At 36.3% G+C, this 23,774-nt stretch overlaps 1 protein-coding gene and 1 long non-coding RNA gene across 4 annotated transcripts; one reads left to right on the forward strand and one right to left on the reverse strand.

Annotated features, from left to right (window-relative positions):
• Positions 1 to 1,262: 1,262 nt before the first annotated feature.
• On the forward strand, positions 1,263 to 22,223 carry LOC108197522 (probable serine/threonine-protein kinase At1g09600). Of its 3 annotated transcripts, XM_064091992.1 has the most exons (8): positions 1,263 to 3,100; positions 3,944 to 4,046; positions 4,232 to 4,464; positions 4,713 to 4,901; positions 5,943 to 5,998; positions 6,737 to 6,873; positions 20,083 to 20,208; positions 21,717 to 22,223. In XM_064091992.1, the coding sequence occupies exons 3-6, from the start codon at positions 4,405 to 4,407 to the stop codon at positions 6,777 to 6,779; spliced, it is 348 nt and encodes a 115-aa protein (XP_063948062.1). In that variant the 5' UTR covers positions 1,263 to 3,100; positions 3,944 to 4,046; positions 4,232 to 4,404; the 3' UTR covers positions 6,780 to 6,873; positions 20,083 to 20,208; positions 21,717 to 22,223. The 3 variants fall into 3 exon arrangements, 2 of the variants coding, with proteins under 2 accessions (XP_063948062.1, XP_063948060.1); XM_064091990.1 differs by lacking the exons at positions 1,263 to 3,100; positions 3,944 to 4,046 and having other exon boundaries at positions 4,138 to 4,464; XR_001802020.2 differs by lacking the exons at positions 1,263 to 3,100; positions 3,944 to 4,046; positions 4,232 to 4,464; positions 4,713 to 4,901 and having other exon boundaries at positions 5,944 to 6,070.
• On the reverse strand, positions 4,813 to 6,081 carry LOC135152166 (uncharacterized). Its single transcript, XR_010291319.1, has 2 exons — positions 5,943 to 6,081; positions 4,813 to 4,901 (listed from the first exon to the last, which is right to left on the reverse strand). It is a non-coding gene; the product is annotated as an uncharacterized LOC135152166 (long non-coding RNA).
• Positions 22,224 to 23,774: the final 1,551 nt, after the last annotated feature.

Below are 23,774 nucleotides of genomic sequence, written 5' to 3' on the forward strand. Positions count from 1 at the left end.
TTCTTGTAATGAGGACTTAAACTTTCATATTTGGATCTAAGACATTTTCTTAGTGTAATGCATAAATAAATTGAGTTGAAGTTAGTAGCTTGAAAGTGGTAAAATATGTTATGTGGGTTAGTCCCACATTGATATTGGAAAGTGAGGTTGGTGGCTTTATATAGTACATGTGCAAGTGTAGTGTTCAACTACTAAGGCATGTGGGTGTGCAAGGTTGTAGTGAGCGCCTCGCGCGCACACACACGCGCGCCGCCGCCGCCGCCCCGCCACGCCTCGACTCGGGTCGGGTCGAAGGGCGATTTGGGCGAATGTCTCGGCGTCTCGCGTACGCGAGGCGACCTGGGCGAGGGATTTTACCGCTGTTTTAATTAAATAAATCCTGACTTATAATATTATTTTAATATGAATGTACGTGCCCCTGAGTGGTGAATGTACGTGCCCCTGAGTGGTGAATGTACGTGCCCCTGAGTGGTGAATGTACTGATATATATTCAATTAAAATAAAACGATTTAAGTCAGAATATTTATTGTAATTAATGCCATATCTTCAGTTACATTTTATTTTGTATTATATACAAAATCAAAACGTTTTGTGAGATATACTGATAACAAAAAGATAAAAACCCTAGCTGCTACTCTTCTCTATTTTCTTTCTGCAAAAATACATACAGAACAGATTGCATAGGTTTTCTGGGCGAACTGAGGTCAGGTCGCTGTTGATCAATTGCGTGTCTGTGAACGAGTTGATCTGAGCTGTTTTATCCTGGAGGCGATATTGCAGCAACCCAACACAGCGTAAGTGGGGCAATTATCATTTCAAGAACAGTCTAGGCTTTTCAAGGCCTAGGCGACTCAGCTGTTATTCTGATTTTGATCAGTATTTGACAAAGTTTCGCAAGCTAAGTGATTTCTGTCTTTTCTTGTCGATTTAAGGTACTGATTATATTTCTGTTTTGCCTTCGTGTATTGTTTCGCTATTTGGTGCCTTGCCTGTTATTGTTAATTCCTGATATATAACTGCCTCATTGTTGCGCTAATAGTTTAATATTTCCAACAGTAAACAGTTGAGCGCAGTTAGATAGTCAAGAGTTTATCGTCAATCGTCCCCGATCCTGAATTCGACCCTGACTCACCTGAGAATATCTTAGAAATTATATTTATGAATTAATATTCCATTTTCTGTAATCCATGTATCATATTACATTGCTATATGGTGCTTTTGTCGCCTAATTTTTTTTAAGATTCAAAGCCCGCAACGCGGGCATAATACTAGTACATACAGTCACACCAGGCGTTACCAACCGGTCGGAAAAGCGCTCCCACAAAATCTGCATTTAGTATTGGTTTCCTCTCCTAAATCGTGTTTAAGGGGAAGTGATTTCGCGCTGCTTGGATCTTTGTGTGTTTCAATTGGGTTTTTGCGGCACAAACTTCTTTCCAATGGTTGGTTCCCCGAAAAAGCATGGCAGCCGAAAGAGGTTTTGGAGGAGCGCAGGGGGCTGAAGCGGCTGGGAATGCATCTCGTCGGGACCCACCCTGGTATGGTTTCTCAGGTCTTCATTTCTTGCCTGCGTTAATTGGATCGAGTTGGTTCCAGATTGGCTGCCTCCTTAAAAAAACCTAGAAAAGTTCTCTGTAATTGTGATTTTTGCTGATCACAAAAGTGTATATCCTGCAATTGGAGTAGGGTAGAATCCAACAGGCCTGTTTGAACAGGAATAGTGGACACAGAACTTATGTCTTCAGATGACTACTGAGTGGGAACGTAACTGAAGGATTTGCATTGTAGTTTCCTACTAGAGTCTATTCTATAGTCTATACCCATATGTTTTTTAAATTTAGTTGCACAGACAAAATAATCTTTAGAAGATGTCTAATTCGGTTTGTTCTGCAACAAAACTTTTTAACTTGTCCTGTTTTTCAGTGTAACTTCGAAATGATATGTTGAACCGCAATAGAGCATAGAAAACTGATGATGGATGGTAAAGCTGCAGCACCATTTTTATATGGACAAGGTGGATTTGTATCTGAAGGTGTATCAGGATTCTGTTCACCTGTTGTTGGAGGTGATGGATTAGACTCTAGAGGTGGTAGGGAGTTGCTATATGTCGGTGGAGGAATGGACTCTAAAGGCGGCGGGGAGTAGCTGTATGGTGGTGGATATGGATTGGACTCGACAGGAGGCGGAGAGTTTGAGTTAAAAGGCAGCCTATCATAAGAGGCCTGAAATCCTCTTATGTTTTTGGAGTAAATTATATATTTCTTTTCTATAGGTTCATAACATGGCTAGCTATAAGAATGCTGAAATGCTTCAAGATTGGCAGGCATATCTTTTTCCTTATATTCATGTTTCCATCACTCTAAGAATCATAAACACCTAAATAAACCAACTAATTACAGAGACTCCTTTTTTTATACCAGGGTATTTGTTTTGTGGTTAAATATGGATTCATATTATCGATGAAAAAGAAGATAATGAAAATAAATTATAAAAAAAATCGAATATATATTTAAATAATTCAAGAGCGGATTCAGAATATCCCATTCCGAACCCAATTAGGTAAATTCGCATGAATAAACTACTCATCCATGATACCATTTTTATCACTTCTTCTCTATCCTTGCTTTCTCTTGAGACCCAAGTTGAAGGACTCTGAGTTCTTGCTTTATAACTCACAAATTATTTTCCAAAGTCATCAAGTAAACACTCTTTTCCAGGTGCACTGTGTTTTTGTGTTAGTGTGTGTGTGTGTGGTTCTTTTAGTGTTTTATATAAGATGGCATTTAATTAACTGTGATTTAAGATACTTTTCTTGATTTGTGCAGAGCTATTATGGGTAACTGCTGCAAATCTTGTGCTAGAGAGGTGGACAGTGAGAGGCAAGCAAGCACGTCTGTTTATATGCATGCCAGGAATGATGAAAGGGGAGAGGCTCAGTGCGCTTTCCGCGAGCTCCATCCGGGCTCTGGAGGAGTTCTAACAGGCGGTGAAGCCGAGCTGGTTGCGGCAGGGTGGCCTTCATGGATGGTTTGAGATGTTGGTGGAGCTTTCAGGGGATGGGTGCCTAGAAAAGAGCATTCTTTTCACATTATAGAGAAAGTATACTCCTTTCCTTGCCTGTTTTTGATTATTGCATTTTAGAGTAATGACAAGTTTATTATTACGTAATTCTAAGCATTGAAGCCTAATGTATGTGTCGGGTTATAATCTTAGTCGAGGCATGTGTGCATGAGATGAATTTGTGAGAGCTATCCAAGATAAATTAGATAAAAAAACTCTGGTACAGGGGGCCGGATAATCATCATGGGATGCTCTTTTTAAAGATAAAAGTGAGGCCCCAGAAAATGTAAAATTGTATTTTCATATGAATTTATTTTGTTAAAAATCATAAATAATAAATTATATAAAAGTAACGTTATTTATATTAATATAAAAATTATTAAAAACAATGTTATATTGAATAATCTATTTTTACAAATAAGTAATACTATATTGTATATGTGATTGTTTACGTTATTTAATATAACATTAATTTACAAACAAATATTAAATTATAAATTGTAAAAGAAAACTAGAAAAAGTTAAATTTTAATGGCTATGAACAGTAAATTCTTATTAAATATTTACATAATTTTTTATACCAAAATTAAAGATTTGAAGATAAATAAATAAATTATTTAATCAAATTAAATACTATATATAATAGGTTTAATCAAATATGGGTCCCTTAAAATCTTGAGGCCCTGTGCAAATGCTCCACTTGCACATGTTAATAGCCAGCTCTGCTGGTACAACATCTACTGGTCTCCTTACGATTAGTGATGCTTTGCTGTCTTTATGCATGATTATGTTGTGCACAAATTTGTATTCAGATGATAGGTTTTGATTCTTTTGAGTAACTGACTAAACATCTTGTCTGACCAACTTTATTTTCCTTCGCAGATTGGTGAAGGGGCATACAGCACAGTCTACCGGGCTCTTGGTATAGAGCAAAGGAAGATTGTCGCCTTGAAGAAAATAAAATTTACTCCCTCCGTCCCATCAGGTTCTTTACGTTACTTTTTGGCACGCATTTTAAGACTCCTATAAAAATATAGTCCCATAATGTTTTTTTTTCTAAAAAAATCCTGAAAAAAAGTTTGACGTTTAAACTTTTATTCAAAAAAAAAATAATTTTAAAAAACTTTATTGAATTATACTTTATAAGAGCCTCAAAATGCGTGCAAACAGTGAACGTAAACATCCTGATGGGACGGAGGGAGTAACAATCTAGAGGCTGGAAATATCCGCTTCATGGCAAGGGAGATCAACATCTTACGTAGGCTAAACCATCTGAACATAATTAAATTGGAAGGTTTAGTTGCGTCAGAGAGGTCAGCAATTTCTTCCTTGTTCTTAAGTATATGGAACACGATCTTGCAGGACTTGCTTCCTGGCCTGGTCTAAAGTTGACAGAGCCTCAGGTACTGTTTCAAAGTTTGTGCATAGGTTATGCCAGAGTTTTTGTGAATAACTATACATGCATTATACTTGTGTGTCTGTCGCAGTGTGTTCAGTAATACTATATAGACATACCTCAATTTTCATTTCCTATATTGTACAAATATAGCACAGGGTTGTGCCTTATTATAGGTGTACTTTAGATTGTGTATCATTCAGATGTGAGTGTAAGATCAGCTTTATATGTATAACAAAATTAAAGTTTTTGCAGATCAAATGTTACATAAAGCAACTGTTATGCGGCCTTCACTATTGTCATAGTCAGGGCATATTGCATGGGGATATTAAAGGTTCCAACCTTTTGCTAGACCACAATGGACAATTAAAGATAGCAGACTTTGGTTTAGCAAACTATTACGATCCAGAGCAATTTCGCCCACTTACAAATCGTGTAGTTACCCTTTGGTGTAGAATATAAAACTGATTATTATTAATTCTTGTTCCTCTAAAAAAGAGATTACATCCATATTTATAACAAACGTACTTGACTCCTAACAATACTCTGCTACTTCTAATAAATCTCCTAAAATAAGATAGACTCAATACCTCCTACAAACTCTCTATAACTCCAACAATCATCCAACTACTACAATCTAAAATTAATCCTCAAAATAAATAACTAAACAAATAATAATAATAAATAAATTTAAGATTATTCCAACAATCACCCCCATAATCTTAAATTTACTTAAGAGAATTTATGAAGCACTTCTCTTCATCTTGTGATGCACTTCTCACCACCATCAATTTTGTTGATGCACTTCTCATCAACATCATTTTGTTGATGCACTTCTCATTAACGCCAAATTCATTGTTGATGCACTTCTCATCAACACCAAATTCACTAGAGCACTTCTCTCCAGGTACCCATAATCACCCATAATTCAAAAAAAAAATTCTCCCTCTATTCCGTCATAAAAAACACAAGATCCATCTCGTTCTACATGGCCTTTGGCCACTATATCTCATTTTCCGCCTTCAGTAGGCTTCTCCGGCATCTCCTCGTATTTCTCGGCAGCCCCATACTACACATGCATCCCACACTACACATGCAGCTTTACCACCATCCTTCTGCAACGCCTACATGAAACTATCTCGTCAAACCCTCACTATGTGCCTCCACCACTAGCTGCGGCTTCACCACCGCCTGGTGGCGGAACAACAAAACCTCGCTCTGATACCAAGTGTAGAATATAAAACTGATTATTATTAATTCTTGTTCCTCTAAAAAAGAGATTACATCCATATTTATAACAAACGTACTTGACTCCTAACAATACTGTGCTACTTCTAATAAATCTCCTAAAATAAGATAGACTCAATACCTTCTACAAACTCTCTATAACTCCAACAATCATCCAACTACTACAATCTAAAATTAATCCTCAAAATAAATAACTAAACAAATAATAATAATAAATAAATTTAAGATTATTCCAACATTTGGTATCGCCCACCTGAGCTCTTGCTTGGTGCCAATTCTTATGGCACTGCTAGGTATGTGGGGTGCTGGTTGTATTCTTGCTGAGTTATATACAGGACAACCTATTTTTTCCTGGAGAAACGGAGGTACATGGTTTGTACATGTGTTACCGACAAACATACATTTACTCGCTATTGCTGATTACTTTCGATTATGCCCCTATTTAATATGTAGTTACAAAAAATGATTATTTTATTTCATCTTTTATGTTTAAGTGTTAAATATCATTAATTTAAATGTCTATCCAGTAATTATTAAAGTTAATCACGCTTATCACTTTCTTATGACCCCTCATTTATAAAGTTCTTTCATTAATTATTTTACATAGATACAATTATTTGATAATATTAATTAATCAATTAATTAACACACACGCACGCGTACACGCGCGCGCCCACACACACATATTTAATTGGATTTGAAACCTCTTATTAAGATCTCAGTTAAACTTTGCAATCAGAATCCCTGGATTATGATCTCGTGAATCTCATTTTAGTGAAAATTATATACATGTGTAGGTATCCAATATTTTTTCCAACTTAAACAAAGTTAGTTTAATAAAATGATCAATCAACTCGGATGAGGTTGTTGTAAATCCTAAATTGTTGATTTCCTGATAGGGAGTTCTCAAAGACCCTGTCTTCCGTCCCCTTGTCGAGAAATATACTGCTGTCCGTTAACTGTCATTAAATCTGTTTTTCACTGCATTATAAACTGAAATCCACCTTTAATCGCTTGTGCTTATTTTTCAGGATGAGGATGCATTCTTTGCCGACTACGCAGTGTCTCACATGAAGCTCTCTGAACTGGGGTAAACACAAAATTCTCACTGAAGTAATATTGTCATTGACTCATCCATCTGACATGGCAACCACTTCAGAAACCCCAGGTAAGACCTATGAACCTTGACAAGATAGGTTATTTAATATAAACAACACGAGTACATTTACTGATTATTTCTTGCTTTGTGAGTGCTAGAAAAACATCTTCCGCATCAGCTTGCTTTACATTCTTTGTGTTCACTACACATGTACTGCAACTTAATTTAAAAGCCAAGCAGCTCGCTATTTTATTCAAATGGATTCCTTCGTACGGGATCTGTGATTATCACCCAACTTTTGAGTATATAAAGAGATAATTGAGCAGGAGCCTCTCTTTCTAGACCAATCCTATTCTCAGTTAACTATTACTAAATTGTGCGTACATGCTACATGACATAATTCATTAGTCAGAGAAATTTTCTTCTAGATGTCTATACTATTGAAGAAACTTGACACCATTCACGTTTATTCAAACAATATGGTAGTACTACTTTCATTTGTCGGATCTACAAACTAATCAAACTTTTATCAACTCATCTTTATATAATATTGTATGTATTTAGTACGCGTGTTAGTATTTATAAACTTATCTTAAGTTTGGTTTCATTCATGAATGTAGCAAATAAGCGTGTATTAGGAAAAATATCAACTAAATATGAACTTAAACATATATGTAATGTACACCACATCACTAAAGATGGCACGAGCTTTCCAATTTCAAGGTTGATGAAATATATAGTGTTAGATATAATTGATGATTACTAATATTCTTAAAGTCTGTTTTAGAACAGGAATCATCAGAGTTTAAACTGGAAGCTGATCAGAGTTTAGCAAAGTCTGACAGAGTTTAATAAAGTCTGATCAGAGTTTACATAGTCAAGACTCGACAGAGTTTACACGTGGAAAGAGCTCAGAAGCGGATATACTTCAAGGAAGGATAGAAGCTGAGGAGTGATTTGCTGACTATGGAAACTAAACAGAAAACTGGAGCAATCTTTGATTGATAGAATTCATAGCAGATTTATAGGATATCAAATCAGAGATTGATTTTGTAATTGTGTCTATATAAACACAGATTAGGGTTACTCTATATGAGTTGAGTTATCGAGTACATTGTTAAGAACCCTAGCAGCTCTTAGTGATAATATATAAATCACTGAGAGAGTTTTTGTAACCTACTAAGCTTTGTGAATAAGAGTTTACTGCTTTCAATCTCTTATATTGTCCAATTGTGTTATTGATTGTGTTCACTATATCTGTTTATATAGTGAGTTTATAGGACCTAACAAGTGGTATCAGAGCCAGCTCTGTTAAGATTACTACAGTGAGATCTTAAACACAATCATGTCTGAAAAATCACAAGCTTCATCCTTTAGAGTCCCAACCCTTAAGGCATCTGAATATCCAGTCTGGAAAGAAAGAATGATCATATTCTTAGACTCTGTTGATCCAGAATACCTTGACCGGATTTATGATGGACCACATATGCCCACCAAGCTCTCTGTTGGGATTGCAGATGAACCTCAAAAGATGGTTCCAAAAGAAAAGAAAGACTATACTCCAGAGGACATCTCATCAATCAGCAAAGATGCAAAGGTGAAGCATCTGTTGCATAGTGCCCTTGATAATGCAATGTCTAATAGGGTGATTGGGTGCAAAACTGCTAAACAAATCTGGGATGCTCTGGAAACCAGATGTCAAGGAACTCAGGCCATTAAGAAAAACAGAAAAACAATCCTTACACAGGAGTATGAACACTTTGACTCAAAATCTGGTGAGTCCCTGACAGATCTGTATGACAGATTTGTCAAACTGCTGAATGACTTATCTCTGGTGGACAAGGAATATGATCTTGAAGACTCAAACCTCAAATTCCTTCTAGCTCTTCCTGAAAAATGGGATTTGAAAGTCACTACAATAAGAGACAATCTTGATCTTGGAGAAATGTCTCTTGATGATGTTTATGGAAGACTGAAGACTCATGAACTTGAGATGGAACAGAGGAGCAAACGACATGGAGGAAAATCAAAGTCTGTTGCTCTGAAAGTTCAAGAGGAAGCTGCTAAGAGCAAGGGAAAAGCTCATGTCACAAAGTCTGACATTGAGACATCAAACTCTGATGACTCAAACTCTGATGTTCCCTCAGACTCTGAAGAAAGTGATGATGAGATGATGCAGTTAGCAGCACTGATGGTGAAGAGCTTCAAGAAGTTGGCCTACAAAAAGTTCAACAAAGGCAAAAGTTTTTCAAAGAAAGACAGAAACTCTGACAGAGTTTATGACAAGAAAAACTTTAAGAAGAATGAGGGCAAAGAAGGAAAAGCTGGAAAAGCTGACAAGTATACCTGTTTCAACTGTGGTGAAAAGGGACACTTTGCATCTGAATGCAAGAAAGCCAAGAAGGAAAAAGAAAAAGCCTTTATCACCAAGAAAGGAAACTGGACAGATACATCTGATTCAGAAGAAGAAGTCAATTATGCTCTAATGGCAAACACTGAATCTCCTGCTAAGGTACCTCACTCTACTCTTGCCTTTGATACTGAAGATATAACTGAGTTAAGACTGTTTCTTAAAACTTTACATATCAGTTTTAGAGATCAGACTTTAGAGAATGAAAGATTAAAATCTGAAACTCTGAGTGTAAAGAAAAGAAATGATTTTCTAGAAAAAGAATTAGTTCAAATGTTGGAAGTTCAAAAAGAAAGAGATGATGCTGTCATTGTCAAAGATGAATTATCAAAGAGGTATGCATCTCTTCAATCAGAACTTGCCAAGGAAAGAGAGATCATTAAAACATGGACTAATTCAGGCAAAACTACTCAGGATATCTTAGGTAGTGGAAACTGGAAGAAGGGACTAGGTTACACTGATAACTCAGAAGCTGAGTCATCAAAAACAGAGTTTGTTAAAACTCAAAAACCTAAGGTTAAACCTGTTAAATTTGTTGTTGAATCCTCTAAGCCTAAACAATGTAGACCAAAATCAGAGATTAACAACAATTTAAAATCTGAAAAGCCCAAACAGGTTAACATAGGACTGATGACTCAGAAACAGCTTAAACATAAGCTTAAAGAGGTAAAGTCTGATGACAGAAACAAGGAGCCTAGGAAAAATAGAAATGGCAAAATTGGCATAGACAAGAGTAATAACTACATGCCTGTTCCAAATGCACCTAGGAAGACATGCCATAACTGTGGTAATACTAATCATCTTGCTAATTTTTGCAGGAAGAACAAGGACATTAACTCTTTACCTACAAAGTCTGGAGTTAGAAAAAGTAGTATTAGATATAAACCACAAGATCCTTGTTTTCATTGTGGTAGTTTATGGCATTCTATTTATACTTGCAAAGAATATCATAGTTTGTATTATGATTATTATCAATTGAAACCTTCTTTAAAGGTTAATAAAAACTCTGCAAGTACAAACTCTGTTTCCAGTACAAACTCTGTTGCAAAGTCTGTTAGCTCAAACTCTGATAATAATACCGCTGCAAAAGCTAACAAACTTAATAAGGCCAAGGGATCCAAGCAAGTCTGGGTCCTTAAAACTAACAACTAGTGGTCTTTATGATTGCAGGGCAACAGGAAGAATATCCTAGTCTTGGACAGTGGATGTTCAGGACACATGACTGGAAATAAGACCCTGCTATCAGAGTTTGTGGAGAAGGCTGGCCCAAGTGTTTCTTATGGAGATGGCAACATAGGAAGGACTCTGGGATATGGCAACATCAATCTTGGAAATGTCATCATATCAAATGTAGCTCTTGTTCAAGGGCTGAAACACAATTTACTCTCTGTCAGTCAGATCTGTGACAGAGGATATCATGTTGATTTCTATGAAGAACACAGTGAGATAGTAAGCAAGTCAACAGGCAAAGTGGCAGTAACTGCTCACAGACATGGGAATATTTATGAAATCCACTTGCCTACAAACTCTGAAGAAAAAGCAATTTGCTTGTCTACAAGGATCTCTGCAGAAGAAAGCTGGAAATGGCACAAGAAGCTTTCACATCTAAATTTCAATTCCATAAATGAGCTTATAAAGAAAAAGCTTGTGAGAGGACTCCCTGAATCACTACTGACATCTGATGGATTGTGTGATTCATGTCAAAAAGCCAAGCAGAGAAAGACATCTTTCAAGAGTAAGACTGAATTCTCAATAAACAAACCATATCATCTTCTACATGTTGATCTATTTGGACCAGTCAATGTACCATCCATTGCAAGGAAGAAATATGCTCTTGTCATTGTTGATGAGTATACTAGATACACTTGGGTATATTTTCTTCACTCTAAAGATGAAACAGCCTTGCATCTGATGGATCATGTGACACAACTGGATCATGAATCTGAAGACAAAGTGAAAATCATTAGAAGTGATAATGGAACTGAGTTTAGAAATTCAACAATGGAAGAGTTCTGCAAAGAAAGAGGTGTAGTGCAACAGTTCTCTGCACCTGGTACACCACAGCAAAATGGTGTAGTTGAAAGGAAAAATAGAACTCTTATAGAAGCTGCCAGAACTATGCTTGATGAGGCTAAATTGCCCACTTATTTCTGGGCAGAAGCTGTTCAAACAGCTTGTTTCACTCAAAATGCAACCTTGATTAATAAGCTTGGCAAAACCCCATATGAGATGGTGAAGAAAAAGAAGCCAAATCTGAAGTACTTTCACATATTTGGGTGCAAATGCTTTGTATTGAAGACTAATCCAGAACAGCTTACCAAGTTTGATTTAAAAGCTGATGAAGGCATTTTTGTAGGATATCCTATCATAACAAAGGCCTTCAGAGTCTATAATCTGAGAACCAAGGTGATCATGGAATCCATACATGTGTCATTTGATGACAAAAGAATAATGGGTCTAACAGATATGGATGATCATGAAGAACTGCATTTTGAAAATGAAGAAATATTCTCTGATTCAACAAACTCTGATGAACAGTCAAACTCTGACTGTGAACAAAACACAGCAAACTCTGGTGAAAATTCACAAGTTCATGATGATGAAACAATTGCAGGGGGAGCTACAGAGAATAATCAGCAGAATCAGGAGAGCATGGATCAAGGGGGAGGATCCAATGATGAAAATGGTCAACTTCCACATGCAAGGAAGTGGACAAAATCTCATACACCTGATTTGATTATTGGAAATCCAGAAGCAGGTGTACAAACAAGGACAGCTACAGCCAATGAGTGTTTACATCATTGCTTTCTGTCACAAACAGAACCCAAAAAGGTGGAGGAAGCTCTTCAAGATCCTGATTGGATTCAAGCAATGCAAGAAGAGTTAAATGAATTTGAGAGAAATAAAGTCTGGACCCTAGTACCAAGACCTAAAGACAGATCAATAGTTGGTGCAAAATGGGTGTTCAGAAACAAAACTGACAGTGAGGGTGTCATTACAAGGAATAAAGCAAGGCTTGTGGCAAAAGGGTATTCACAACAGGAAGGTATTGATTATGATGAGACATTTGCTCCAGTTGCAAGATTGGAGGCAATTAGAATCTTTCTGGCCTATGCTGCACACAAGAAATTCAAAGTATTTCAGATGGATGTCAAAAGTGCTTTTCTAAATGGGAAACTGGATGAAGAGGTATATGTTGAACAACCTCCAGGCTTTGTGGATCCAAAACATCCAGACTATGTCTACAGGTTGGACAAAGCACTTTATGGACTAAAGCAGGCTCCAAGGGCATGGTATGAAACTCTAGCTCAATTTCTTCTTGAAAGTGGATTTACTAGAGGTACCATAGATAAAACTCTGTTTTATTTGAATCATGGTAATGATCTGCTATTAGTTCAAATCTATGTTGATGACATTATTTTTGGCTCCACTAATGCTAAACTCTGTCAAAGATTTGCCAAGCTCATGCAGTCTAGGTACCAAATGAGCATGATGGGGGAACTCAGTTATTTTCTGGGCTTACAAGTTGAACAGACTGAAGATGGAATTTTTATAAATCAAGCCAAGTATACCAGAAATCTTTTAAAGAAATTTGGTATGCAAGACAGTTCTGCTGCAACTACTCCTATGGCAACAGCAACCAAACTAGACAAAGATACTGGTGCATCAGTGAATATCACAAACTATAGAGGAATGATTGGATCATTGCTTTATTTAACTGCAAGTAGACCAGACATTATGTATGCCACATGTCTATGTGCAAGATTTCAGGCAGATCCAAGGGAGCCTCATCTGACTGCAGTAAAAAGGATATTCAGATATCTCAAGGGAACAACATCATTGGGATTATGGTATCCTAGAGAATCAGATTTTAGTCTAATTGGATACTCTGATGCAGATTTTGCAGGTTGCAAAATTGACAGAAAAAGCACAAGTGGGAGTTGTCAATTTCTGGGTGGAAGACTGGTTTCTTGGTACAGTAAGAAACAGAAGTCCATCTCAACATCAACAGCAGAATCAGAGTATATTGCTGCAGGCAGCTGTTGTGCTCAAATTCTTTGGATGAAGAATCAACTGTTGGACTATGGGTTATCCTTCTCTAAAATTCCTATTTATTGTGATAACCAAAGTGCTATTGCTATGACAGGAAATCCAGTTCAACATTCTCTGACAAAGCACATCAGTATAAGATATCATTTTATAAGGGAGCATGTGGAAGAAGGAACCATTGAACTTCACTTTGTTCCTACTGAACAGCAGCTAGCAGACATTTTCACCAAGCCATTAAGTGAAGCAACTTTTACTAGGCTGGTGAATGAGCTAGGAATGATATCAGGAACTGAGTAAACATATTGGTTAGATCTTTAAAATTTAACTTGTCAAATTTACCATATGTATTACTCACACATCTGCCATGATATACTCTGATTGATAAAATCTGATGACATTCTCTAATGATATACTCTGTTTGCTTTACTCTGATAACATTCTCTGATAATATTCTCTGATGCTTATAAAACTCTGAATCTTGATAAATGATCTCATTTTTATCTTCTCTGAGACAAAACACCTATGAAGATACCATGAAGCATGTTCTGAATGAGTAATCATGAATCTCAGCTAAGTTCCTCAATCCTGATCTCAATTTTGTGCTTCTATGCATGTTGATATCATTGAGACTCTACTACTTCACATATCTTAATTATAAGTGAGACTGATTAATTTAAATTTTCTCTCATATACTAGACAGTGATTATAAACTCTGATGTTTTTGTTACCTGAGACAAAACCCCCCCTGAAAAATAAGCATGGTACTCCTTTGAGATCTTAGATGTTAATATGACAGTGACTGGGAAGAACCAAACATTTGCTGGTATTAAGTAATTGCTAAGATTTTATAATCTATGGTGACCAGTCACAATCTCTGATTACTGGAGAAATACTAATGCAATAGTATATTTAAAGGTCGTGCCTCACTTACACTGAGAAGCGTCCTTGAAAAAAAAAAAAAAAAAAAAAAAAAAAAAAAAAAAGGGGGTTATATTATTTTATCTGAATCATCAGAGTATGTCTCAGTCTAAATTTTGAGAGTTTGCATAAATTATTTTTGTCTACCTTATAATTACGAAATTGTGAAATTTTATATTCTCTGATTTAACATGACCACACACACATTTCACAGGCACATTATTGAGCTATGGATTTTAGAACAAACTCTGATTTATTGATGAATATTCTGAAAATTATGTCTTTATTCTGAGGTTTGCAGAAATTTATTTTCTTTGACTTAAATCTCAGAGTTTAAAATTCGAGAGATTTGATCTTGATTTTTATTTCAAATATTCAGAGAATGTGAAGAGAATATGTTTCAAACGGATGTATTATTAGTGGGTTTACATGCACAACATTTTAATAGGAGAACGTGTAATCAGCATTTATTACTGCGCATGTTTTACTGCACTCATGATGATTACTCTCGTTTCTCTATCCCACTAACATTCATCTACCAGTTACATTTTGACAGGTGTCAAATTGAACAAAAAGCCCATGCGTACTCAGTTCAACAAAATCTGAAGAGTTTTTCAGATCAGATTTTATTGCTTATTATTCAATTTTACACTTACTCTCTACTTTCACTTTCTAACCAACACTCTTACACTCTGTTCTCTGCAAATTCAAACCTTCGTCTACACACTTCCTCAAACATCTTCTTCTCATAATCTCTGTTCTAATGGCCACTACAGCTTTTATCTTGGCAGGTGTTGAATTCGTTCCTAATAACTATGCAGCCATCCTTGATACTGCTGAAGCCCCAAGGGATTATCATCCCTTTCAGCGATTCTTGGCACAAAGTGTCATCGGTACAGCTCTCACCGCTCCTGCAAGACTTTCAGGAAGCCAAATCATCAGCTTTTGGAGGACGGGTACATATGACAATGGTGGTGCAGATGGATCACCATCAATTGTGTTTTCCTATGATGGGGAGGAGTATGCAGTTACTCCAGCAACAGTCCGTCAGGCACTCAACTTGCCAGAACATCCTGCATACATTACAAATGGAGATGCAAATCTCAGAACAATGATGCTTGATTTGGGGTACTACGAATCTCTGGATAAACTGGGTCAGCTGAAGCGTCCATGGCTCAATAAGGAGTGGAGCTTTTTCTTTGATTGCATTACTAGAGCTTTCCAGAAGAAATCTACCAACTGGGATGCTATTCCAATGGACATGCTCCAAATCGGGTATTCTCTGATCTATTCTACTGCTTTTGATTTTGGTAGATTAGTTCTTAGAAATATTGGTGAAAGAATGCTTGAGAACAGAAAAGTCATTTATTTCTCAAGATTTTGTCAATTGTTGTTTAATGCCACTGTTGGAGAAGTAGATTTTGATGCTGCAGATGAGATCAAACCTTTTAAACTTCATAAAAGGGCTTTTAAGGATCTCATATCTAAAGATGAGAAGAGACCAGTTCTCAGGCCTCTGCAAATCCCAGCTCCATTCAGGGCAAGGCTGAATCTTCCTCAGGAACCACAACCACAGCCTCAACAATCTCAACCACAACATCCTACCTCTCCCACAGTCACCAGAAAACCCAGATCATCAACTACAAAACCATCCAAATCAATAAAGTCTGATGACCAACCCTCTACAACAAAAACCAGAACCTCTGTCGATACACAAGTTCTACAGACAAAGTCTGATATACCAGTAAACTCTGATTCTCCAAACTCTGATGTCCCAGTAAACTCTGAAGCTGCTTCTCCTCCAAAGCAGAAGAAAAGAAGAAGGCTTGTTGCAGCATATGACTTTGATGATCTTGAACCTGCACAAGATGTAAACTCTGAACCTACACCTACAACAACCAATGAACCTGCTCAGTCTAGTCCTCAACAAAAACCAGCTAGATTCAAAAGAAGGGCACACAAGCCAAAGAGAGCCAAGATTCCAGAATCTGAAATTACTGATTTCACTATCCAAGAAGAGCAAACACCATCAAGACCAATTCCTGTTGATCCTTCTCAAGCTCTGATGGTGGAACCTCTTCAAGCTGTTCCTATCACTGATGCCACACCATTATCTCCTACAACATCTCCTAAAGCATCTCCTACAGCATCTGTAGTAGATGAAGAGATCAGGTGTGATGAACCAGTTACTGCTGAAGCTGGAGCAACTCAGTCTGATTGTCAAACTCCACTATCTGATCATGGTCAAATTCCTCAATCTCCAATGAAAATTCCAGAGGATGCCATTGTTCATGATACAGCTCCAGAGAACTACAGGTCTGATGTAGTTGATGAAACTGACAAAGTAGCTGTGGAAGCGTTACAAACTCTTGCTCAGACTGGTGAAGAGCCCATCAAGTCACAGTCTGAAGATAAAGGAAAATCTGCTCAGGATAATGTGGAGAAAGTTGCAGATCCTGTTCCTGCAGATGAAAAAGCAAACTCTGATCCTGAGGATGATACCAGTTCAGATACTGACAAGGATGACAATGCTGAAATCCCTTTGACACAACAGAAATGGGAGTCTACTAGCCAGTTCAATGCAAGGCTACAAACTCTGAATACAGCCTCTGAGCCACTCCCAAGGGATCTTCAGGTTGATCCACCAAATGAAGTCTGGGATAAACTCTGGTTGAGTCACCAGCACTCCTTGGAAACACCTAAAGCTGAAGAGTTCTTAGCTATGGCAGAGAAGAGAATTACAAACTCTGATGTTATGTCAAGCCTCAAGGGCACAATTCTATATCTGAAGACATTTCATCCTGCTCATGCCCAGACATCTAAATCCATTGATAGTCTAAGAACAGAGGTGGCAAAGGTCAAGGAGACAAATGACCTGGAAAAGAAAAGGACCATCAATCCTATGAAAGAAAGTGTACAGAAGCTGGTCACTACAAATGAATCTCTTAACCAAAGGATGACCTTGATTGAATCAAATCAAGAAAAGATGTCCAAACAGCTTGAAGCTATCCAAACTTCACTTTCTCTGATCACATCCATTCTGATTCCTGATGAGGATGATGTCAAAAAGGGGGAGAGAGTAGCTCAAGTCAAATGCAAGTCTACTACTCAACCTCTGAAAAGGAAGAAAAAGGATGATGATGATGATGCTGATGATTTTACAAAGCACAAAAGATTTCAAGCAGGGACTGGTGGAAGAGTTTCAAACTCTGACAGTCAGAAACAATCTAAGCAAAGCACAAAGTCTGGTCCAACTCACAACATCACATCTGGATCTAAGCAAAGACCAGTGACTGGATCAGACAAACCCATGACTGATGAAGAGCTTGCTAGATTGATTTTTGAACAAGAAAATCCAGAAGCAAATTTGGATTTGGAGTTGATTGCTGCAGAAGAAGAAGAACTAAAGAAAGAACATGCTGAAGCAATAAAGTCAGGAAAAATCCAAAAGCCTGCAAAGTCAACTACCAAGCCAAAAGAAAAAGGAATACTGATCAAAGAAGCTACTGTTGCTGATCAGAGTTTACCAATCAAGAAGGTATACTCTGAAGATGAATACACCTCCAAGGGTAAAAACAAAGTAGATGAACATCTGGAAAAAGGATGGGAAAAGAAGAAGCCTACAACCTCTGACAAGGATCAAGTTGTGAGGGAAAGGAAAACAGAAGCTGCAATCTCTGACAAAGCTCATGTTGCAGAATCTCAAGAAGAAAGATTGACCTCTGACACAGCTCAAGTCAATAAGGAAGCAAAGAAAGACACAGTCTCTGACAAAGCTCAAGCTGTGTTCAAACCAACAACTACTCCACTGGCTGGATTTGCAAAGCCTACTCTGATGACTGAAATAAGTTTTGAAAAAGGCTCAATTAAACCATTTTCTCATCAAAAGGCTGGAAGAGATAAAGGAGGGCTGGGATCCAAGTATGAAAAATTTGATCAGAGTATAGGATCAAGACCAGATGATCCCTCATCTCTCTGTGCTCCCAAGACTGGAGTATTGCAAGACAAAATGGAAAAACTTGATTCAGTTCAGTTGGCAAAGAATGACAGAGGAGATAGTATTCTTATCTACTTCATGTCCGATGGAACAGTGTTTAGAGTACTTGAAGCAGATCTCTATGCTAAACACTGGGAGGAATTGAGATATGTATCACACATATTTCAAGTGAAAAACAAGTCAGGACAACACATCTCTAACCTGCTAAAGGATCAAATCAGAAGAAAGATGGGGATTACAGGAAACAAAAATGCTGGACCTTTCATTCCTAAATACCTCAATCATAAAGGACAGCTGGTGGAGATGAAGAAAAATTCAGCAAAGATTGAAACAATAGGTGGAATCAGAACTCTTGCATTTAATGAAGAGTCTGATAAAGCTTACAATATCAGGCTGGATAGGGACTTGAAGAAGAACAAGATTTATGATCTCAGAGCTGCAATTTATCAAACTGGAGTTTCAGATCCAGAGCTGAGAGAGATCAAGAGACAAATGATTACAGTGCTTGAAGAAGCTGAAAAAGAACTCCTCAGAGGGTATCTAAAGACAGCAAATGGTGTCTATGCAGCTAAGGAGTAAAGTATCTGTAAGTCTTGAAAGTTTTCTGTTATATGGTTAAACTCTGTTGCATTTGACTTAAATGTTTTGACATCATCAATTATCTGTTAACTTGCACATAACTTATTTATGCACAAGTTGGGGGAGATTGTTAGATATAATTGATGATTACTAATATTCTTAAAGTCTGTTTTAGAACAGGAATCATCAGAGTTTAAACTGGAAGCTGATCAGAGTTTAGCAAAGTCTGACAGAGTTTAATAAAGTCTGATCAGAGTTTACATAGTCAAGACTCGACAGAGTTTACACGTGGAAAGAGCTCAGAAGCGGATATACTTCAAGGAAGGATAGAAGCTGAGGAGTGATTTGCTGACTATGGAAACTAAACAGAAAACTGGAGCAATCTTTGATTGATAGAATTCATAGCAGATTTATAGGATATCAAATCAGAGATTGATTTTGTAACTGTGTCTATATAAACACAGATTAGGGTTACTCTATATGAGTTGAGTTATCGAGTACATTGTTAAGAACCCTAGCAGCTCTTAGTGATAATATATAAATCACTGAGAGAGTTTTTGTAACCTACTAAGCTTTGTGAATAAGAGTTTACTGCTTTCAATCTCTTATATTGTCCAATTGTGTTATTGATTGTGTTCACTATATCTGTTTATATAGTGAGTTTATAGGACCTAACATATAGTAACATTGATTGTTTACATTTTTTCTCGTGTGTGATTTAAGTTAACTACCAAAAAACTATGGTCAATCCTAATTTCAGTGACCATTAGCAATGCCAAAATTTCTACTTAAAAATTTGCATCAGTTTTGTATGATGCGTAAATTCATCGGGTGCATAATCAGGGAAGACAAATACAAGCTCAGGTGATAGGTTAATAGTCGAATCTCTCTATATTATACATGTCAAGATTTGGTGACAAATAGTCTTAGCATTTGTATCTCGTTCTTTTGATCATGTATACTGTGGAGATTTGGGAAGATGCATGAATATGAGTGAAATTTTTATCATTCAATTCCTTCCAGGAGAGTTTTTATTACATAGAATCTACTTCTATATATTAAAAGGGGACTAGGGGCAAAAAGAGCCAGAAAAATACTTGTGAAATTATATATATGCCCTTAGTTTACACATAATTTCAATAATATTCGTTTTCTTCGTGCTCTCTGACAGTTACTCTGTATACATATCGTCCGTGTGATGTTTGGTTTAGCTTAAATGTTCTCTCATTACATGTGAGTTGTGTTTTATATTGTGTTGCCTCTCCTAGATCAGGTTTTAGTGAAAAGGGGTTTAACGTTGTTCAATCTTTGTGTGTATATGCAGCTCAGCCTTCTTCCCAATGGACGGTTCCCAGAAAAGGCGTGGCAACCGGTGCTGTGCCTGACTAAAGAGGTTGCGTAGGAGCGCAGGATGTTGAAGTGACTGGGAATGCTGCTTGTCGGGACCCAGGTATGGTTTCTCATATCATAATTTGTTGCCTACATGTTAGTGGAACCTTTTTATTTAACATGTTATTGATCTTATTTCCCAAGAGATGGATACCCGTTTTACAGAAGGAAATATAGAGCTACTACTTTGTATTGGATCTTTGGATCCTAGGAATTAATTTTCAAGTTTCAATAACTCAAAACTGGTCTTCCTTGCACAATTTTATCCGAAGGATTTCTCTTTACTAGACCTTCAAAGTATAGGAAATCAATTTTCTACTATGAAAACAAATAGGATGGGAGATGCACGACTGAATGATAGTATGATGATATATATTGAGAAGGCTATTTATGCAAGTATGGATGACGAAATAATTCAGCCCCCCTAACTCTTATTCCTGGTTCCGCCACTGGATGGGACACAAGTTGACATCACTTCTGCAATTGGTTGCAGTGTTAGAGTTCTAATCTGATAGAGTTCTTGTGTGGTCTGTGTTATCATTTCAATGCATTTGTTAAATTGGCAAGTTATTGTAATTACCTCTTGTGTTTTCGAGTTTGGTAAATTGTACTTGGTTTGAGCTTTGTTTGGGTTTCGGTTTTACAGGTCTGCTTGTCTTATTTATGATTTATTTTGTTGTTTAAGTTTATGGTTTTTTTTATTTTACGTGTTTTTTTATTTTGTTCTAACTATTTAGACTATGAAGTCTTACATATGGATTCAAACTTTGAATGGTACTGTACAAGACATAGAACAAGGAATTGCGATGTTATGCCCGTACATAGCTCATGAAATGAAGGGGGGTGGATCATTAAAGACCAGCCTCATTTCTCTGCCTTCCACAGTGAAACATAACTCTTTGAGTTTAATTTTTGATTACTTCCGCTTTCATGGACTACCCAGGTGCTCTAACAATGTTAGACATATCTTGAGTTTTGCTTGTTGTCAGTATCTATGTCATTTCCCTGCTTTTAAGTCTTATGTTAAGCCCTATGTTGTATGTTTATAAATATTGCCACTTGGAGAGAGACATTAATTAAATATTAGAGTGTAATTTATTTAATCTACAAATTGCTTAAAGATGAATAAAAGGCTTCATATAAATTACAGGCTGATTGAAAACCATTGTCTGAGAAATAATGAACCTAGTATTTTATCTTGTATTCTGTTGCAAGGAATTCAATTGGGAGGAAAGGGGTGTAGAATAAATATAAATATTAGTACCAATGTGGAGATTTATGCATGATACTGATTCCTTTCTCATTTCTACTTTACATATATGAACTAGATTTCAATCTCATCGTTCTAACATGCTCAAATCTCATCGTGGAAAGAAGTTAGCCACACAGTTTTTTCTTTTTAATGCTAATCTCTTCTAAACTTTTTACTTGCACTTGTTATGTTTTTCTCTTCCATCTAAATCGTATTTGCATTATATTGTATTTTATTATTCAGTTGCATTATCCTAAAATTAATCTTAGCGTAATACAACGTATTTTATAATTAACATCTTTTTGTTCTTTTGATAGAAGTGCAAGACTTTTGACGAGAACTTTCTGAGAAAGGACACATCAAGTCTCTACAAGTTGATAATGCCACGCACTACTTGCAATTGAGACTATTGTATAAAAAATCATGTTCTGCTATTGCGCGAAAGATTGATGATGAATCTCCCGAGGAGATATGCCGTTTATTAAATATTCCCGATGTTTTGACAGAGATATGTCGTTTATTTAATATTCCCGATGTTTTGACAGAGGTTTTATTCTGGCCAATACGCTTGATCTCTATAATCACTTAGGTTTACAAAGTTAATTGGCACATGCCGAAAAGTTGGAGCCTTGGAACAACGCACCTGATGATGTTTTAGTATAGAGAAAGATTAGTTTAAACATTTTTGTATCAGTAGTTTACTCATACTATGTCTAGACCACGAAAATCTCATAAGAGTTGATGTAAATTCTCGATATGAATATTGTATATCTAAGTTTGAAATGTTTTTGACAAAAAACTTGTAACAATAGCATGTCTTTATAGAGTCGCAAGTTATTTTACATTGGTTCACTTTCATTAAATCTCATCCCTTAGATCATAAATCTTGAATTCAAATTCAATGCCTTTTTACACCCCCTACCCCAAGAGTTCATACTTATTTACAAAAAATGCCATCTAAATTTCTCCATTTGTACAAACTTTCCAACTCACACTATTGGGGCGCATGCTCACTTTCCCTTTCTGTTGAATTCTACAGCACGTGACACTGTCAAACCCATTTCCAATAATCAAACTTATCAGTCTCTTATGTTATGTACTCATTTGGCAATACAACAAAAAAACACTCACCGCATAGTGCTGAAGCTTTCCTCTGCCGTGCTTCTCCTTGGCTCGCAGTTTGACTATGATCTTGACATCAGAACATCTTCTGATTTCAAAATTTAAATTCAAATCTGTTCCTTCCCTCTCATTTCCTTTCAATTTCCTTTCCATTCAAACATAAAGCCTGTTGCCTCGCTCAGGTGTATTACACTCCACCTCAAATCATTGTTATCTTCTTCTAATTTCAAAATCCAGCTTCAAACCATAGCATATACTCTCTTCCCGTAACGAATTCTCTCTCTGCTTTATGCCCCTTTCTTAGGGTTTCAAGCGCATCACCGCTGGGAAATCAATTCTCTGGTTAAATCCATCTCTCTCCCCCCCTCTCCCTCTCTCTTCTCTCTGTTCGTATGAATTTGATTGAAATTTGCTGATTAATGATTTGTTGTCCATTATTTCAGGTGTATATTGGTATGATTTTAAGGTGAAGATGTCACCTTCAGATATACATTTGTTATGGATATTGTTCTTGGTTAAATTTTTGGTTATGGAGTATATTTTGTAGCATGCTTTCTAAGTGTTTGATAAAATTCCTGACACAAATTTCTCTTCTTTGTTGCGGATTCAATAATTACTCCTTAAAACTTTATCTGTTTAAATATCTACCATCGTAGCATTTGTACTTCACATACATGTTAAATGGGGCTGGTTCTCTTATATACGAGGTATGATCTATATGAATTTGTAAAAACACTTATATGTTGAATTGTGGCGCATAGGGAATCAAGAATACACACTCAAACCCATTAAAAGTAATTATTAACAGCTTTACAAACCAGAATTTGTTTTCGAATAGGCAGATAACAAGAAAATTTGTTGATACCAAATGCAGTTAACAATATTATATAACGCATTAATCTTAGATTTTATTTGTCATTATAATATTACAAGAAATTTGTTGATACAAAATGCGGTCAATACTCCAAGAACGACACGCCTAATATTTCGCACATTTTAATTAAAATATATAATAGTCAGTATTAATATCAAAAGTTGCGGATAACATATCAAAAGTTATTAATAACCTCTCTATAATAAAATTTATTCATTAATTTTTTCAAAAATTAAATAAATACATTGATTTTTTCAAATTAATATAATCATTATTACTTTATTATGTTCATAATATTTTTTTTTAAAATTTATGAACTCATTGGTTGCAAAAATATCATTTTTATGCCCATGCGTAGCGGACAAAAATTACTTATAGT

Source organism: Daucus carota, chromosome 1 (assembly GCF_001625215.2).
Source record: "Daucus carota subsp. sativus chromosome 1, DH1 v3.0, whole genome shotgun sequence".
NCBI classification, from domain to species: domain Eukaryota; kingdom Viridiplantae; phylum Streptophyta; class Magnoliopsida; order Apiales; family Apiaceae; genus Daucus; species Daucus carota.

Excerpts from the sequence above, each read along its gene's own strand:
- LOC108197522 (XM_064091992.1), top strand. The coding sequence starts at position 4,405 with ATGGAACACGATCTTGCAGGACTTGCTTCCTGGCCTGGTCTAAAGTTG. Across the intron at positions 4,465-4,712 it reads TAAAGTTGACAGAGCCTCAG|ATCAAATGTTACATAAAGCA; the intron begins GTACTGTTTCAA and ends AAGTTTTTGCAG. Across the intron at positions 5,999-6,736 it reads AATTCTTATGGCACTGCTAG|GATGAGGATGCATTCTTTGC; the intron begins GTATGTGGGGTG and ends CTTATTTTTCAG.